The following is a 20,109-nucleotide window of genomic DNA, read 5'->3' as shown; positions in this document are numbered from 1 at the left end:
AGATTTCAGATCCAGCCTTTAAATGATGAGCTCTGTTGTTCCCAAAAAGTTCCTCTCTGGATTAACCATCCAGAGAAATCATTTAAGCAAACTAGGAAATAGGACGTTTAGTAAAACCTACTATAAATAATTTTGGCAAGCAAGAATTTTAGAAGCTATTGCAAAAATCATCTTTGTGTCAAACATTTTGTCATTCCAACATAATTAACAACTGCACATCAAGAGGTGTTGTCACAGCATGAGAAGAAAAAAATATATGCATCATGAAAGGTAGACTTTTTTCTTACTACTGCAATGTATTACATACTGCTAGCATGAAAAACAAATCAACTCAAAGCAAAACAAATAACAGAATTCTGGTAGATATCCTCTGCCATTGAATGTGATACCACTGTGGTCAGTGAGGTTTTAGAGGTGTAACTGAGATCAAAGTTTGGCATAAAATCTGCCTATAATGTTAATTTTTTCCCCTAAGGCTATTATAACTAATATATCACAGACTTTATTTGACTGAGTCAAGAGAAATATTCTCTATACCGAAATTACTGCTTTAGTTCAGTCATTTCAACCTAAAAATGCGGTTACTAAACACAGAATATTGGATATTACTGTAGAGCAACATCCTTAATCAGGTCAAGGAGTTCCACAGAAAAGGTCCCAAGTCCCGTTCAGAGAAAGATGTAAAACAACAAAAAAGAAATACCACAGCAAAATTCTTCAGTGCTTGGTGTCAACCACAAGTACGAATTAAGTACACTAGGTGAAAAAAGTTCAGGGTAAAAAAAACGCAAAGTAAACTAGCTTTCCTGGATTTAACAAAGGACCAAAAACCTTCCAACATCCACCACAAACAGTGGTGCCAGGGAGCAACCAGAGCCCACAGGGCAGTACAGCCTCCCCTGGAGACACCACCTCAAGGCGATTAAAACGAGGGCGTCAATTTCATAGAGGGTGCGAAACCCTGGAATAAAAACAAGCAGAAAAACGCATACTCCCTCCCTGCAGGTAATGGGATGTGGTTTCTGTTCACGGTTTTTTTGGCACAAAACATAGAAACGCGGCAGAGCCCTTTCATGGCAGGAGGCCTGGCCGTTAAAAGTGACACCTCAGTGTTTGGGCTGCTAAGATGGTCCCGCTCTGCTGCTGCTCACAAACGGGGAAAAGCCCTGAGCTGGAGCCTGCTGAAGGGCCAGGGAGGTGTGCGAAGACCTCGCGCCTTCAGGCCGCGGTGGGGAGACGGTTATGTGGGAAGGAGTCAGTGAGCCAGACAGACAGCTAGTCAGACAGACAGACAGACAGTCAGTCAGTCAGACTGCGCTGCCCACAGTCCCGCGCGTGCCGTTGCTAAGGCCCCTTAGCAACCGCTCCCCGCCACCGCCCTGCCGCTCACGTCCTTCCGTCCCCGCACCCCGCGGCGGCCGCAGCCCGGCGCTTTCGTTCCGGGGCCTCTGGGGGCCGCGGAGGCCGCGCGGGGCCGCAGCGGAGGGAGCGGCGAGGCGCGGAGCGGGGCCGGACCGGGCCCTGCGCGGGTGAGGAGCGCCGCGGGGCCGAGGCCCTCGCCTCGCCGCCCGGGACTGGGGAGGGAGCGCGGCGTGGGGCAGCTCCAGGCCGCGGCCGCCCTCCGAGGCCTTTGCGGGCTCCGCGGGGCCGGGGGAGGCGGTGGCAAAAAACCTGCGAGAGTTAAATTCCGAATTGCAAGCGGGATGTGGAGGGAGCCCCCCCGCAAGTGATATTTCCCGGGTTTTGGAGGTTAACTACAGATGGAATGGTTATTTGCATTCTTGCAACTTTCTCTCTCAGTCAGAATTTGGATCTTACAGGTGGTGTAAACTGCATTGCTGTCTTGTTCTTTTTCTTTTTTTTCCACCTTTAGAGAAGTCTGCTGTACGTATACTGCAGTAACTTTTTGAACAGCTATTATTCTGAGACAACAAAGGTTTTCCCGTGCCATTACAGCAGCACAGCTCTTGTCAGTAGCAATAATGAAGGTGCTTTGGGGCATCATAATTAAACACTGCAGTTCTGTAAGGCATCCTATTGAAAAGAATCGGTTTGCAGGTAGGGAATGCCTGTCAAACTACAGGGCCTTTTTGCTTCTTGAGGATAATTACACATGTTAGTAGAGGCACAGCAAGCTATCACTGAGACATAGTGGATATTTCTCCCTTGGCTTTCTCTGAGATACTTAAAAGCAAATTGCACTAAGGAATCTGTATGCTTATTGGATTTGGTGTTTATTGGAATGGCCATCTCTGATCTTTCAAAAGTTAAAGCTTGTCAGTGGGGCAGGGGGAGATACCAAAGCACGCATAAGTATTTAATTTTATCAGAAAATAGCAACTAATTTTTCTGGGATTAGTTAATTTAAATTTATAATGGAAGTTAGCTATTTTGTCTTTGTTGTTTTTCAAGTAAATTACATTTGTTTTTATCTAAACAATTCATTTTGGATCACATCTCAGGAATTATTGTTTGTTTTTGTTAAGCATAACTGTTTTGTTAGATCATTTCACAAGTGTGATTCCTGACATAAAAGGCAATCTAAAGTAGCCATAAGCAAATATGAGGGATTACTGCTTTCATTGTAAGTGGTGCAGCACCAAGTGCAGAAGGCAGTTTATAACTACTGAAGGCTGCTAAAGGTCATGAATGTGGACTGCTTTGAAGACCAGGGAGGACCTTGAGTAACCTAGTCAAAAGGGTTTCACTAAAGCTGTGCCTGCGAACACAAACCTCTGCACACAGCAATACTGATTCCACCTGGATCAGGTATACGGTCGAGCTTCTGATATGTTATTCGGAGCACACAGAGAAAATGTTATGCCAGCTTCAAAGGGTGAGACAATGTCATGAAGAAAGCCTCAAAAAAAATTATTCTGTCAGTGTTATTAAATCAATATGAACCTGCAGAATGAATCTATACTGTCAGCACTTACTATCTAGGATATGGAGTACCAAAGCCATGTGTTTGCTTTTGCAAAAAATTTTTCAGCCTCAAGCCTTGCTCCTGAAAAGCTTCTTTTATCTCACAAAGCTCTGTCAAGAGGGATTTCATTCAGGTAGTTTGGCCTGCCCATGCACAATAAATTTCAGCATAGAGATCCAAATCTGTATAGTTAACTTATCTCTTATGGCTTTCTGTCCTGTAGACATTTAATTCCTTGTCAGTAATCATGCCGATAAGTAATGGAACTGCTCATGCAGGTAACAATTGTCAACCAGTGCTTTTACAAGCTTTTAGACAGATCCTATCAACAGAACAAAAATATAATTCTGCACAAGTTAAGTGAATAGAATTAGTTATCTGGGTAAAATTATGAATGTATGTACATTAAGAACACGGAGCTCAAGTTCTTTCTAGTACATTATGCTCTCCTGAAATCTGTTTGAAGTTCTTGGTACTATAATTACTGAACCAGATGATTATTTTTTTTCTGTTATGGAAAGTACCTTTAAGTATTTTTTTGTTAAGTAGGATCACATAGAATCATTTCCTATAAATTTGTGCATAGTATAATGGATTTTTATTTAACAGGTACATCATATCGTCTGTTTCAGCTAAGCATGTCTTTAAATTCATCTAAGTTTTTAAATGAAGAAAACTCTCAAGGACCAAAAAGAAATAGAGAATGTTTGGAAAGTCTAGAATCGCAGACTCCATCATCATTTCGAGATAACCCACTTCAACAATTACAGTTGGCATCACAGGAAGTACTTGAAAACGCAAAAAAAAGTGGGAGATCAAAATGCCCACGATGCAATAGTTCAAGGATGTTTTATTGTTATACATGCTTTGTTCCTGTTGAAACTGTCCCTACCAAAGAAATTCCGACTGTGAAGGTTAATATTTCTTATGCATCTTTTCTAATATTCTTGTGCCTTTTAGTTACCAGGGACGGAGAACAGACTGTCCCTGACCATTTCTTTTCTGATTCAATCTTTATGAACAGTAATCTTTAACACAGTAGTGGTCATATATGAACAAGCTACAGTTAGATAAAATTACTGTTTTTGAGGAATTACATGTACAAGCGCTGACAATGTTCCACTCTTCCCATAAATGTTTATGTACCTAATAGATAGAAGATAAGCTGAAGTCACTCAGCCTCTCATGCAAATGGCTGTTTATAGTTAGTTTTTAAGTTTCTTTACCTTCATTCTTCAGTTTATAAGAACACTGGCCAGAACACAGTGTATTGTGAACGTAAGTGTTATTTGTTCATAAACAAGAATAAATGTTACATGTGTGCTAGAAGGCATATCTAAATGTCATGGTTATAATTCAGATAACCGCTCTTAAAATATAAACAAGCATAACAGTCTTCAGTTACAATATTTGGGGAAACTATCAAAGGTGATAGAGATACATTTTCCAAAATCATTTAGGAACTAAAATGCATTTTGAAGACACTACTCTGAAAGCTTTGTGGAAGAACTTTAGAAGTACTATGGAAATTTGAGCTATTGGCTTTAGGTGTGTTTCAATTAAATGGCCATTTTTGTGATAAGGTGAATACCTAATACAGATGAGTATTCATATTTAGGGCCATTATATTGCTAAACTTAAGCCCATATTTTGTTTATCATTTGATCCTATTTCTAGGGCTTTTAACCACACTACTGTTGCAGCATTCAAAATTGCATTCATTGTGTACTTAGGTATTTATACGAATTGAGAGAAAGTAACAAGTGAGTCTTGTCACTTTCTCTAGTTTAGTTCTAAATTGACTAAAAAAAATATCATGGTAAAACTATTTAAAGGAAATACGTTAATTACATGCCCATAGGATTTCTCCTGGATTTTGTATAAGCTTTTGTGTATACATATGTGATCATAAATATTTTTCTTTCTTACTGTAGTTACCTTTGAAGATTGACATTATTAAACACCCAAATGAAACAGATGGCAAAAGCACAGCTGTGCATGCTAAGCTCCTGGCACCTGATGATGTTACAATCTATAAATACCCTTGCATTCCAGAATACAAAGAAAAAAGACATGAAGTAAGAAATTCCATATAAATAACAAGGGTTTGTGCTGGGGAAATACAGAGGTATCTTATGCACTTCCTCCTGCAGCTGATATTACACTCACCTGGAAGGGAAGCACTATTCTGTTAATCCAGTCCCCTCCATTTTGAGCAACTCAAAGCCTGCAAATGTATAATAGTTATGGACTGGCCTCCAAAGCTTGGAACTACTGTAGCACCACCTAACTACCTTGGATTTCCTATGTCCATTGCCTTAATTAGTGGATAATTTGATTTGCTGCATACTATAAGAAATATTTTACACAGACATATGAAAATATTCAGTTGGGTGTTCTGCTTATCATACTTAGCATCTGCCAGACTTAAACTTCCTTAATTTTTTAACATTTGTTATTTATAGAAAAAAACTACCAAATGTAATATTGTCTATCACAGCTGGCATAGAGCCTGAAAAAAAGTGAGATATTAACTTGGATTTATATGCTAATTTAAATTGAAGTTAATCTGAAATTTAAGATTTACACATCCAATCCATTATTATTTGACTACATGAAAAGGAAAAAAGTGTATGTATCTCAAAGAGATGTTATTTTCCTCAAGGAATGAGACATCAAGGAAGGAATAGGTGGTACAGAGGTAGAGAGATGGAAAAAAAAAAGAAAAGCAGAACGAACAATGGAGAAGGCAGGCAAAAATGAGAAGAGACTGCAGTGACTTCATATTCCAGGCTTTCCAAGCCACAGATTCTGAATGCCACAAGAAGCTACTGGAAAAAAAATGAAGTAAAGCAAATCACTTTCTGTTGTAAAGTATTTGTGGGACCTACATTAGACAGAAGGAAAGAAGTGATTATTTCTTCTGATCTAAAATCTGTGAATGAAATCAAGGTAGAAACTATTCTTTATGGCCTTCTTGCCCCATATACTGCAGCAACACATGAAATTGAGCTTCTTCAGATATGACACCATTCATTGTCTTTGATGAAAAAACTTTTGTGCAGAAGCATTAGAATTGGTACTAAAGGCACAGGTGTGACATTTAATTAAAGATTTATGTCTTTATTCTTTATTTTAATACCATCCTTTATCCTTTTAGATTAAAAAAAGATAAAATATTTCTAAAATATTAAAATATTTGAAAAGATACTCTCCTCTTCTACTTACTTAAATGTTTGTGGGTGGGGACGTAATGTTTCAGTGCTTCAGTGAAACAATTCCTGGTGTTCTATTAGCATACTAGATTTTGGTAATACTGAGATTTCTTTGTTTTCTTCATTTAGATAGCGCTTATCTTTCCTGGCCCCAATTCAGTTTCAGTAAAAGACATTGCTTTCCATCTCCAAAAATACAGTAAGAAGGCTGTTTGTGACAATGACGATGACTGTTCCAGAGAGCCGTTTCTTAAGCAAGCAAAAATAGAACCTAAAGAAGAAAAAAATCTAAGTGAATGTATCGCAAGCAACAGGAATGAAAGCACTGGACTGAAGAAAATAATATTTATTGACAGTACCTGGAATCAAACTAACAAAATAATAACTGATGAACGACTTCAAGGTAATAAATAAATAAGTAGTTACTGCTATGGACATGGTTAAATGAAGTACCTGTGTATGTAAATCATAAATGATATGAAAATGATAACAAATAATATAAATCTTATAAATGCAGACAATCGTATGCTGGGCTGCGTCAAAAGAAGTGTAGCCCTTAGGTCGGGGGGGGGTGATTCTTCCCCTCTGATCTACCCTGGTGGGACCCATGTGCAGCACTGCATTCAGCTCTGGGGCTCCCAGCACAAGAAAGACATGGACCTGTTAGAGCAGGTCCAGAAGATGGTCACAAAAATGATCAGAGGGCTGGAACACTGTCTTCTGTGAAGACAGGCTGAAAAAGTTAGGGTCGTTCTGTCTGGAGAAGAGAAGTCTCTCTGGAGAGAGCAGCCTTCCAGTCCCTAAAAGGGGACTACAGGAAAGATGACAGGGACTCTCTGTCGGGGAGTGTAGTGATGGGAAAGGGGGTAACTAAACTGAAGAGGGAGTAGACCTAGATGAAATACTAGGAATAAGTTCTTTACTGTGAGGGTGGTGAGGCACTGGAACAGGTTGCCCAGAGAAATTGTGGATGCCCCATCCCTGGCATTGTTCAAGGCCAGGCTGGATGGGGAGGGCAGTCTCTCATCCACCCCCAGGGGAAAATTTTACCCGGGTATATGTAGTGTGCACAGCCTACATATTCATTGCTTATTACCACTTAGTGTCTGTCGTACAGGACATAAGTTGCGTTCATACTCCTTTTAGAGGTAACAGTTTTGCCTTCCAAGATGGCAGGGTTTTCCCAGGCATAAGCTGTGTTGTATATACATGAAAAAGAGAACTGTTGTCGTTTTTCCAAATGAAGTCATCATCCAGCAAAGTATTCCTTATGTATTGAAGTTCATAATTCCAAATAAAAAGTGATTACAGTACTTATTCAAACAGATGAAGTTACAGGAAGTACTGGATGGAAACATTTGTGAAGTAAGCCAAGAAAATGTAAAGAAAAGCCTTGTGGTTTGTAAGCCTGCATTCATATATGAAGTAAATCTAGCTAATTGTACTGCAAGAGAAAGCAATTGAGTCCATTAATCTTAAAATCAGATAGCCTTAAAAACTTGGACAAAAAATACTTCTGTATCTTCTTGGAAAAGTGGTATAATGTATCTTTAGAAACCAAAACCAACCCAGTTGCATTAAAAGCAGGAAATACTTGAAAGTTGGTAATGTCTAGGATTGATTATTTCATTACAAATGATCACTAGACCAGAAGAGGAACAGTTGCATCTAATGTTAATGATTACTTTCTCATGAGAGTGATGAAGCATATTGGCAACATCAAGATGGCTGTTACAGGAACAGATTGCTGTGGTATTTTTTCTGTAAATTTGATTCATTTTGTATTAGCAAAATGTCTTACTTTATTAGCTTATTCCCTTGTACAAGGCTGAATCATAGATCTATTTTTTTGTTGTTTGTTTTTTTAAGTTTCTGTGCTTGCTTTCGTTTCTTCAATAAAATGGTAGCCTTTGCCAGCACTGGGGTTTCTTGAACTAGTGAATGTCCCAGTCCACTGTATACAAGCTGTAGGGTCAAAGAGGTGACTGAAGGCTCAGAGGCTTCAGCACATACGAAAACCTTACAACTTACATGCATTTCGTTGATAAGTCTCTTAGATGTAAAATAAGTGACTAAGTATGGTTAATGCAGGATTAACAAAACTGTGAGCATTGTTATTATTATAGTGGAGGGAGCACAGGGACTATTTTGTGATAATAGGATGCAGCATAGGGGAAAAAACAGAGGCTTAAGGGAATGTGGAAGATCTCTCGAAAAGGTATTGCCTGCTAGAAGACACAGGAGAATAATTTTGTAAAGGAAGTTAGGTTATATTCAGTCTCTAACTAGATTTAAAGGTATTACCATTTTGCTTGATCTCAGATTCACAGAAACATTCATTTCTAATCAGCTTAAAGTATGTGGTTGCTAAAAACGCAAAACCAACATGTTGATTTCCCCAGTAGTCTAAACTTTCTTATGAACAACCATTGTTTATAAGAAAACATTGCCTTTGGCTATACAGATACAGTACAGATGACAGAAACATGCTTAGTAAACTGTAACCCTTAACCCCCTCTAAATTTTTTTTTCCTAAAACTCCTAGAATTCTGTGTTTGAAAGTAACTGATCGTGCATTTGTTACATTCAGTAGCATCAGTGGTTTTGCCTTCACTGAAGCTATGTTTATATTCAAACCACAAATAGGTGGGAATTTATACTTGAGGAATCATCCCCTAAATTTAGTTCACTGCTGTTAAAGTGGAAACTTCACTGGATTCTATGAAAGTTTTCACTTTTAGGTCTGAGACTTCACTTTTTTTCCTTCATGCATAGTGGAATAAGGGCTACCCTTATTCAAAGTAAGGAAAGGCAATCAATGAAACCTTTTTAGGGAAACAAACAACAAATATAATTACTATTTTAAATACATATGTATAGTATACTAAGATGCAATGATTAGACTACCTTATTTTGCATTTGGACTTTACTGAAACTTCTGTCCAAACTTACCTGTCTATAACCTGCAAGCACAGACCATAATGTTTTTACTTACACTATTACTTATACCAAACCACCCCATGACTTTGTATCTGATTTTAATGTTTAGAAAAAGATAAATTTTATAACACAATTATATTATTATTGCCTGGTGTATATGCTATTTCTTTATAATCTCATTGTCCACCCTGTATGCAGAGTGATTACACATTAAAGTGTTTTTTGGTTTAAATAGCTTACACGTTTTAAGGAGCATAAAAATGAAGATAATTGTTTAAAATTCATCTGATTAATAAAAACATTTACAGACAGACTGCAGTAGATAAAAAAAAATTTCATATGCCACACAGACACCAAATTTCCTGCTTTCATCTCAAGTGGAAATACTTTTAGTTTCTAATAAAATTAATGACCAGATTCTGTCATTCTTTCTCCTGAGTAGTCCCAGGGACATTACAGTTATTTAACAAACATTAATTACAAGAATCTGGCGTTTAGCAAACAGATATTCCTCTGAGTTCAGCAAAACTGACAGTTAGAGATTGTTTTACACTTGAAAGTTACTAACTTTGCAAGAGATGAAGTTAATCATTTTATGAATACTAAGTCTTTGTAGGTGTGAGATTCACTTTTGCCATCTGATCAGACTCTGCATCCAAACTTCAGTTTCCTAAATGCTGTGAGGCTGAAAGAAGCAAAAGAATATCCTGTAAGTTTTACTTGCAAATCTGGGGACTGTAACCTAGATTTTACAGCACTTTTTCATCGAGTTTCAAAGTGGTCCATGAGGAAGGATAAAATTATCACCCCTATTTTTCAAATGAAAATGACAGTAGAGGGAGGGAAATTATTTGCATGAAGGCATCTAGCAGGTTAGCAGCAAAGCCAAAACCAGAAGAACTGAAGGCTTTGTTTGACATCCTGTCTACCAATCCATTTTGTCTAATGTATCAGTTTTTTTTCTTAACAGGGTTGCTACAAATTGAGTTGAAAACAAGGAAAACTTGCTTTTGGCGTCATCAGAAAGGAAAGCCAGATACATATCTTTCCACGATAGAAGCAATTTATTACTTCTTTGTGGACTATCACCAGGAGGTTTTGAAAGAGAACTACAAGGGACAATATGATAATCTGCTTTTTTTCTTTTCATTTATGTACTCATTGATTAAAAATGCCAAGTGTTGTAAAGGAAAAGAATAAATTAAGATGTCTCTGTCTATAGGTAACAACATTTCATTTTGTTTCTTTTGTAATGAACTGAACACATGTAACTATTTTTATCTTACTGAAATGTGGAAATAGATTGTACTCTTAGAAATAGGTATAGTGCTGCTCCAAAAGCAAGCTGAAGACCTCATGTCATACACACAAGACTGTAGAACTACTTAGATGAGCAGTCTGATTAAAATTACTTAAAACACTCATGCTTTACTAAATACTACTGTGTTTGAAGCTCAGACCTCATCTGCTAATCACAATGAGAGTATTTCATGAGATGGGGATTGGAGTACTTGGCCCTCATCCCATAAGGATTTCCCTAACCGTAAAAAAAAAAAGTAATTATCATGCTAGCTTTTTATTATTAATTTTGTTTTAGATGCTTTGTGTGTTTTACCCAGTAAGTCTGATTTCAGTTTTGTAACATTAAAAACCTACTGAAATGATTAGGATGATACTTAATTGGGGTTAGGGAACAGCAGAAAAATGAAAGGCAACATTAAGTGAATGGAGTATAATTGATGTACTTTGTGATGATGTACTTAACTCTGGAAAATTGTTCTAGTAATAGAAAAGAGCCATCTCTTTAAACATTATTGTGCGTGTGTACACAAATCACAGTGCATGATTGCTGTATTGCCATCCACATACCATTGTATTAAGAGTACTCTCAACTTCTGTATAATTTTAGGCTTCTTCAAACAGAATTTAAGTTTTTATTAAGTAAGATTATTAAAGACATTATTATTTTGGGAAACACTAACCTCTGTCATTATGGCATATCATAGTAAAATTTTGTAGAAGCCACATGCTTGTATTCTAAGCAGCAGAAAGGGCTCATTGCATTGTTGGAGTTACCTGAAAATGTAGATATTTTTGCAGGACCTAAGCCAAAGTTATTTACAGGGACAAGAAATATGAGAGACAGTGGTTCTGACCGCAACATTTCTGACAGGACTTCCTTAAATTAGGCAGACCGCGAATCTGCAGTGTTATTTCTTTTGCAGTAATAGTGCAAATCTGCACAGCATAAATAAAACTTCAATTGTGCTGATTTAATTTTGGTTGGTATGTGTAGCACTGCTGGTAGAGTTATCGTGTGTGAATGTAATTACGTGTGCGCGCCTTTGCCAGGCTCTATCAGTACAGGTAATGCCGGCAGAGGTAAAAGAGCTAAGTTACACCTTTACAAGTAGAGTTGTATCAATACATTTTATCATGCTAAATTTATCATGGATGTTCTGCCAAAAATTTATGTTGGTAAAAATTCTAACCTTAAGATAGCAAAAAATGTCTGATTACAGGTACAATATAAGATGGATAAATATTTTGGAATACTGTTACTGAAGAAAAACTAAATCTTGTCAAAGTGACCCAGATGGAAAATAATAATAATAATAATAATAATTTTTAAACAAAAGTTCCAAAGTCTTTGATTGCTTTCCTCTACAAATCTGGCTATATTACCATCTGTAGCATACTCTCCAGGAGAGTACCCTCTCATCCTGGTAAACATAGAAACACTGCCTTGAAAAAACTTCAAGGAACTATTTTTACACTTACACAGCATTCCATACAGGCTTAAACAACTGATTCATTGCCTTTTTTTTTTTTAATGCTTCAAGGTATTGAAGAAATCAAAGTAAACATTGCTTAAAACAAGCTACAGATCATATACTCTTTGCAAGTTGTACTTATCTTCAGATTCGTAATCTCATCTGCACAAGTAAATGCATATAAAAATGTGATTCAATGAACAACCAAAACACATCTCCCCCATTTGCAAGAAGAAATGCTAGTTAAGTTATATGAGTACATATGAAGTATGTGAACTACAACAGCACTACAGGAAACACAGACTTGAAGTCAGAAAAAGAAAGAGCACTTAAATGTTTGTGTGTGTGTGTGTGTGTGTGTGTGCGCGCGTGTATATATCTAAATGGCACAACTGTAATGTGAGTTTGTGTGCCAGGCAGTGAGAAAAATCAATGTCTCAGTGCTATTGAAACAACACATTTCTTATTCATTTAGTTCTTATTACTATTGGGTTATTTTGGCTTTTTACAGTGATTAATACTATTTCCTTTGGTATGAATTTTGATAGTCTTTTGACATTTCCATCTGTTCTTTTATTAAAGATTGCTGTAATATTTTTTAAAAATCATACAAGTGATTTTAAATCACACAAGCTTGAGGAGGAAACTTTCACCCACATTAAGCGAACAAAAATAAAAGGAACACACTGACCTAATGTTTTACAAGAACCAGAGAGAAAAATCTTGGGGGAAGGGGAAGTTACTTCCAAGACACATTTCCCTGAAAACATGTTTTTTTATTTAAGTAGAGGTCAGATAAAAGCCTATATAAGCTGTTCTTTGTTACTTTTGGAAAACAGTTTCATACAGTTAAAGATGGTTTCCAAATTTAAGTTTTGTATACCTCTTTATTTGAACAATGGGAATTAAGAATCTATTCCAAAAGTAAATTAATTTTAATTCTCAGGTGAAATCAATGTGCAGAAAAGATTTTAAATCTGGACGCTGTATCCAAGAACTGCGTTCAGATTCTTTCTTCCATTGTGACTAGCATTACACTGAGGTTCTTCTCATACCAAGTGATACATCTAATATCCATAATTAATTGTCTATTGATTCCTGTGATAACCTTTTATAAGGGCAGGAGGGTAATTATTGTCACTTCTGCTGCAAATCTGTTCTGTCTGAGCAGCAGATGTACTTTCCCTTCTTCCGCTCTCCCCTCTCTAAAAAGATTTAAAACTTCTATTTAAATTCAAAACTGGTATAAGCCAAACCAACCAGGTCATCCACTTCACACTGAAAATGTCTCAATACCTCTTACACATTTTTCCAGCTGTTAGACTAACAAATGGTTTTGTTCCACCAAATGAAAGCAATCAAGTGGTTAATCCTTTCAAGTGCAATTAGGAGCACTGACCTCCCTGTTCTTTAAAATGAGGGTCATGGGGAGGTAAAGGCCAGTTCTGGGCCTTTCATATCAGAATACCCCTTCACTAACTATCTTGTCTGTTTCCAAAAACATCAGAGAGCAAGGGGGAAAAACAGGCTTCTACTTCCATTAGCAGAAACTTAAACAGCCATAAGTTAAAGGGGGAGGAAAAGGAAGAGCATCTCTATCTATCTCCCTTCACAACAGAAGACATCTGGCCTCCTGTGGGGAGGCCCCAGATAACAAAGAACCTGTCATTACAAACCTCTGAGATGTGTTCAGAGAGCCATTTTACCTGCAGTCTGGCTCATTCATTTCCTGCCACTGAAGCCATCTGCTTTTGCTTATTGTGGGTATTATTGTTCTTTGTTTGGCCAGGAGCGTGAAGTGGTTTCACTTTAACATGCCTGTATGCTTGGTCAGAGGGAAGATTTAATCCTTTTCTCAAAATGAATAAGAAGGAGCCCAGAAAACAATTCCTTTCCTGGAAGGTAGCACAAAAGTCATCCAAACCTAGGTTGAATAAAGGGTCATGGCAGTGCATTGGGTAAAGATATGCTGAGATTGAAAAGAGATGACAACTTTGAATCTACAGCAAAAACCTTCCAAAGAACTTGTAATCCTACCTGATTTAACTCCTTTGCCACTGCTTCTGGAAATTTTTTTCAGGTCAAGTCCATTAGGTTTTCACGTTTCACATAGGCTTCTTCAGCTCCAATTGCACAGTTATGAAGTAATCCATTCTTACCTTCCTTTTACATTGAGTTTCAGTATTTACACTCAGGCTTTTGTCTTAATGCTTTGCTTTAAAAATCAGTTCTTTCCTAGTAAGCGAAGATTATATAAAACAGAAATTGGCCTGAAAATCCACCCACCTATCTCTGTCTTTGAGAGTACCAAAATAAGGGGGGGGAAAAATTAAAATTATTTTCCCGTCATTTACCATAATGTAGTTACTACACTCTCAGGTACCATTAACTTCTGCATCTCAAAGTATTTCAAAAAGTTGTGCATCAGCTGAATTCATCCAAATTGTTTTGCAACAAGACTTACTGGTGACTGTAGCAATGTTAAAACAGGAAAGCTTTCCCACTAAAATGGAAAGATTATGTGACATTAAGGTGCTGATCTATTGATAACCAGAATATGAGGTTACCATTAAGGTAATGAATGACTCAACATAATCTCTAAAATGTTATCCTTTATCTCAAGAGACAGTATTTCAATGCAATCCCAATGCTTTCAAACTTCGTCATTAGTAAGAATGCTGATTTTGGCTGGTGACACTTAGTAATACCAACATTCAAAGTATTTATGTGAAAAAAATACAGCATTCTTCCTGTTCACTTGTGATCACATATTCCTGCCATTTTAGATGGCTTCTGAAGAGAAATCAGATGCTGTAGAATTTAAGTTGCATAACACATTAAACATTAAAAACAGTTATAACAGTGTGGTTTCTTTACCACTACCTGCCAGAGGAAAAAAATAAATATTTCTTAAGCTTCACAGCAAAAGGTGGGAACTGCTTCTGTAACGCAAACCAGATTTTGTTTTCTCACGTCACTGAAAATGGAGATCTTTGTCTAACTTCAGCAATAGCGGTGATATCATCAGATTCAAATCAACTATGACTTTACTGTTAACTTTTCAGACCACTGGTGTTGCAATGGAACATTTAGAAACATACCACAGAAAAGCAGATAGAACATATCATTATTCCTGAGACTGAGTTACTACTCTACCCATGTTCCCATGTGCTCCACTTTCCCCACCTGTAATGTTAAGTCTCTGAATAACATCTCTGCTTGTATAATATTGGTCCCATAAGACAGCTAAACCCAGCATGGAACCTAAAGGCTAAGTGTTACTTCAAAGGTTCTGATGGCAAAATTTCTACTTCCAACACAGGGACAGAAGAGCTATATAGAAGTATACATATATGTATATATTCATATTTATGCATGTATCTCCTTTCTAGTGATAAATATGTTGGGACAAAGGCTACAGATTTTTTCCTATGCTACTAATGTCTTAGGGAACATGAAAGACAAAGCAAAAATGAAGTATCAGAGAGAGCAAGATTCAGGAGTAATCTGTTACATACAGAAAGCAAGTATATACTTTAATTAGATAGTCGCATATCTGAGGCACACAGATGAATAGCCTGACTAGGAATTCATTTGTAAAGTTTGGATGGGCTTTTTTTATTTATTTTTTAAATAGGTGTATACAAGCAGAGTGGTGGATATGCCTCCAAACAATACACTGAAAGCAAGTGATATTTCATACCTTTTAACCATTCTGATTATCACTGCTAGTGAGCCCAGTGGAGTTCCCTACTCTTGTCTTGTGAAGTATCACATTTTCTTTGCATCTCTAAGCATTGGATTTGGGGAAAAAAGCTAACCACTGTTGCAGAAAACAGCTCCCTACATGCAGATAATTCAGATGACCTGCAAGATACATCAGTGTGAAATAGACAAGCTGCATTAAACAACATCATATCTGTTTTGAATAAATGCATCATTGTGTAAAAAATGTACTCAGTAATTCATATTTATCTACAAACTCATGTAACAGTGGTAGTAGCATACTATTGGGTGCATTTGGTTTTTCATTTGTTTTGACCCTAGAACAAACTATGGACGTTTGTCTTAAAAAACCTTAATGGAATCTTTCAAGTAATGGAAACTGCACAAAAATCTTATCTCGCAACTTTTCAACCATGATTCAATAAAAAGTTGTAGCTATTTAAATTACATAAAAATACTTTGGAACAATTAGATTACACTAAAAGTTCAATAGCAAATTAAATAGATAAAATGGGTATACAAATCTACTTTGCATGTCAATACATATCAGCATTGATGACTGCTAATAGATGGTCATTAGATCTTAGAATGAACTAAACATTTATAACTTGTTCTCCAAATCACTAAGAAGAGACAGTAGCAATGATTTTCAAGCTAGAATATAGATTTAATACACATATCACTCACTGAATGAAAGGTATTGATCTTATAATTATAAAATTATGAAGCCCCAGTACCAATATAACAGTGCCTCAAACATCAAGCACTGGACTTAGACTAATACCAGGCATGAACGTGAGCACCTTTGATGCAGGCCTTTTTTTTCTCCTCAGGTGTCTTCTGTCCACCTCTTGCCTTTTTCCTTGAACATGTATATTCCCAAATTCAGTTAATTCGTGCCTCTGAGTGTATCATTCTCTGGTAAAAAGACCAGTTATGATGAATACAGCAAGAACACTAATCAGTTGCTCCCCCAAACAAATGCAAGCATATTAAGTTTGTGAAATTAGTACCAATTAGCACAGTTATTATGGTTTGCAATATTGTTATATTATAAAGGAGCACTTCCTAGTAATTGAAAGGTCTTTGAGATGTGTTGTCTTTGTGCATTCACAACTGTAAATATAGAGTATGGCTTAAATCAGAACCTTTTTCGCTCTGCTGCTATTGGAAAGCATATACATATATTTCTTTTGTGTCTTGCAAAAGATATGAGCTCAAAAAGACTTTGCACACCAATACATCTCAAAAAAAAACAATTTCAGATAGGTAATCTTCCTTTCTTCAAGTGATTCCTGCAAACTGGGCATGACATTCATGCAGACTGGGTATTATGACTGTTAGCATGCTGACAGAGTGACTGGTATTTTATTTCAGTTCTAACTCAGCTGAACCCACATGAAACCCAACAACTGAGAGGCCAGAATCATCCATTCATGATAAGGCACAGCTGTACAGCTCATGGACATGGCATGCCATAACGTGGAAGACAAAACATCTTGCACACATTTCAAACAGTTCAGGGTTCTGGCACTACACATACATCAGTCTGTTGCAGGGACTGGAGACATTGTGCCCTGAATCTGCAGGGAGGGAGTCTGGGCATTGCAAAAACGTTTATCACTGTGGCTTTGGACAGGGGTTAAAAGGGTATTTCCCTGCAGGCAAAAAGTTAAATACATACATCCAGGCATAACAGGGCATGCCAAAAGAGGCCAAAGGGCTATACAGGTCATTACAAACTAATTTAAGAATAAAAATGCAAAGAAAGAAATTAAGCATTGAATGACACAAATTCTGAGTCACCTGCACAGAGGAATGCAATGGGTCACAATCCACCATTTGCTTATCAGAGAAGAGGACAAAGGAGCAAGAGCACACCCACTCTGATGTTAAGGAAAATGCATTTGTCTCATGATCATGTTCATGACGACCCACAGTGAATCTGCAAATGCATGGCCCTCTATGGAAAATTGATGTGATGGATGGTGATGTTTGCATTGCTGCCTTTTGACTACTGAATGAAGAATAATATAATCAAACCACTGTTACACTGTTTCTCTGATGCTTTGGTTTTTGACTAACAATATTTTACTAGTTTACAAATTCCTGGTTTTATGCTAGTATTTACAATATTTTAATTTTGTTACAAACAGCATGAAAAACTATTACTACGATTGTATATTTCATAATATGCCTTCTGTCCTATAAAACTGAGATAAGACTTGGCCTTTACTCTGCAAGAATGCATTTTTGTCCACATGATCTGGATATCACGCAACTTCAATAAAACAAGTTGTCTGCAACGTAAATGACAGACTCTTCATTTTGTTCTACATTTCATTTTGTTAAAAAAAAAAGAACATTTTGTGTCTCAATATAATCTTCAGTGTATTATCACATTGATTGGATATAACTTCTGATCAAATTACTGTCTATATCTGTTAATGTCTAAAAGTCTTGGTTTCAAACATACTTTAGGACTCCAGAGTCCTAATGAGTTAAAGAAGTTGAGTTCGATATGGAAAACCTTACTTTTTCTCAATTAAAAACTGAATTGCGTAAAACATTCCTAGTATGTACTCCATTTTAAGCGTGTCTCCTATAATCAATGAGTTGTTTTGTTGTGTGATTTTTTTTTTAAACCATGCATGAATGCTATCCTCCCAGCCTAAAGATCAGCCTTAGTACAATTTCTGAAACTCTGTATTTGCTTTGGAGTTAGATGCTAATGAATTGTGCAGAATCAGGCCCTTTGTCAGTTTAAATATATATATATACATATATATGTGTGTGTGTGTATATATATATATATATATAGCGTCTTTTCTGAAAAAGGATACTACTGTGTATTCCAGAAAAATAAGTTTGCTCAAGTTAAAACCACATACTTCATCTCAAATGTTGTTGCTAATGCTAACTAAAAATACTGTATTTCAAAAACACCAGAAAAGTTTTATTTCTTTTAAAAATTTTCAGAGATTTAGTTTCACGACTAAATTGCTTGCCAAACGCAGCATGAATTCCAGCTGACCTGAAACTGTATTTTAGAGTGATCACTGTGCAATTGAAACATTCTATCTAGCTTTCTCTGTTCACAGGTTTTCCTTGGGAAAAAGCAATACTGCAGAGTCTTTTTATTATTATTATTTACAGCAGACAAGGAAGTAACTTGATACAGCTTCAATATTCAGAAAACTCATGTAAAGCACCTCAATCTACTTCTTGAAGTAGTTGGATTGTGGTACTTCCTCTCTTAACCTCACACAAGTCTAAGTATGTTTAGAGTTGTTAGCAATTTGCATACCTATGTCAGTTACAAGTACAAAAATGCTTGCATTCTTTTCCATCAAAATTGCATTGGCAAAGAACATAGCATAGAAATCTTTGCATTGCCCAAATCTTTCCCTTTTTGTTGAACATGGCTTACTTTATCTGGGGAACTGGTTTAAACTTAACGACTGGAGCAGCTGCCAGGGTATTTGACAGTAAAACTATTCTGCCAAACTCTTAAATGCACAATAATTTCTAATATGGACAAAGCCTAACAGTGATTTTGCTCATTTTAAAAGGAGAACACATTGAAAAAATATAAGGGGTAAGAAACAGGATAATCTTGAATCTCTTGAAGTCCATGAAATCATAACACTGTAGACTCAAGGAAGCAAGGCAATATGCAATACTGTAGCGGTTCATCGTATGAATGGTCCTATGGAAATGGCCAAGATTTCTTTTCCTAGGACCCTGCAATGTTCTGCCTTCTCTATGTAGGCAATGGACATTTTCAGTTAAACTTGCATTTACATATATTCATCTTCCATATGAGGCATCAATTCAGAAAATACATTTCTTGTTCATCTTTCTACATGTTGGCATTTGCCTTGTGAGAAGAAACATCCCATAACTAATAGAGTTCTGTCACCGTTTTCTAGTACCTTTTTTTGCTTTCCAGAGTTCCAGTACTGGCATTCCAGCAATAATAGAGTTGGGATCTTCCTGTGCTGCTGAGTTCACTGGGTCACTTGCACCAATACTCAGAGCCAAATCTGCATCTGAGACAAAAAAGGAAGTATATTACAAAATGTATTATTTATGAAAGAAAAGCCACTGCTTCAAGTTATCAAGAAAACACCAAAGCACATTAATCAAGCATACAATAAATGATGACAGTTTGTTGTTTCATCTAAGTGAAAAAATTAGGTCCATCTGTTGGTGTTCAAATCTAGAATTGAATCTTGGCAGTCACATGTGTTAATGAAAACTATTAAAAAAACTGTGCATTCTCTGTGTAAGATATGAAAATAAACATTAAAGATTTAAGAGGCAGTCTTACACAAGGCACATTTGAGGCTAAATAGAGTGCATATGTGGAATTTGAGGATGACGTCCATGATGTTATAACATGTAGCTTATTTCAATACTACTCACTTATGTTTCAAATCTACAATCCCTATTTTGTTTAGTTCCTCAGTTCGATTGCTCTGCATGTGAGAAGTACTCCATTCACACACAATCCATTGTATATCCA

At 36.7% G+C, this 20,109-nt stretch overlaps 1 protein-coding gene across 8 annotated transcripts; it reads left to right on the top strand.

Moving 5' to 3' along the window:
* The first annotated feature begins 1,396 nt into the window (after positions 1-1,396).
* On the top strand, positions 1,397-11,353 carry DTWD1 (DTW domain containing 1). 8 transcript variants are annotated; one of them, XR_005823316.1, is made up of 7 exons: positions 1,397-1,529; positions 1,874-2,058; positions 3,536-3,840; positions 4,861-5,004; positions 6,271-6,544; positions 7,382-7,506; positions 10,052-10,275. XR_005823316.1 is itself a non-coding variant. In XM_040570082.1 (6 exons), exons 2-6 carry the CDS (start codon positions 1,983-1,985, stop codon positions 10,279-10,281), a joined length of 1,029 nt encoding a protein of 342 aa, XP_040426016.1. In that variant the 5' UTR covers positions 1,397-1,529; positions 1,874-1,982; the 3' UTR covers positions 10,282-11,353. The 8 variants fall into 8 exon arrangements, 7 of the variants coding, with proteins under 7 accessions (XP_040426016.1, XP_040426020.1, XP_040426021.1 ...); XM_040570082.1 differs by lacking the exon at positions 7,382-7,506 and having other exon boundaries at positions 10,052-11,353; XM_040570086.1 differs by lacking the exons at positions 1,874-2,058; positions 7,382-7,506 and having other exon boundaries at positions 1,405-1,529; positions 10,052-11,353.
* The last annotated feature ends 8,756 nt before the right edge of the window (positions 11,354-20,109 follow it).

Source organism: Cygnus olor, chromosome 11 (assembly GCF_009769625.2).
Source record: "Cygnus olor isolate bCygOlo1 chromosome 11, bCygOlo1.pri.v2, whole genome shotgun sequence".
In the NCBI taxonomy this organism is placed as follows: Eukaryota; Metazoa; Chordata; class Aves; order Anseriformes; family Anatidae; genus Cygnus; species Cygnus olor.
The sequence above is the reverse complement of the archived record's forward strand: the minus strand, read 5'-3'. Positions and strand labels throughout refer to the sequence as shown.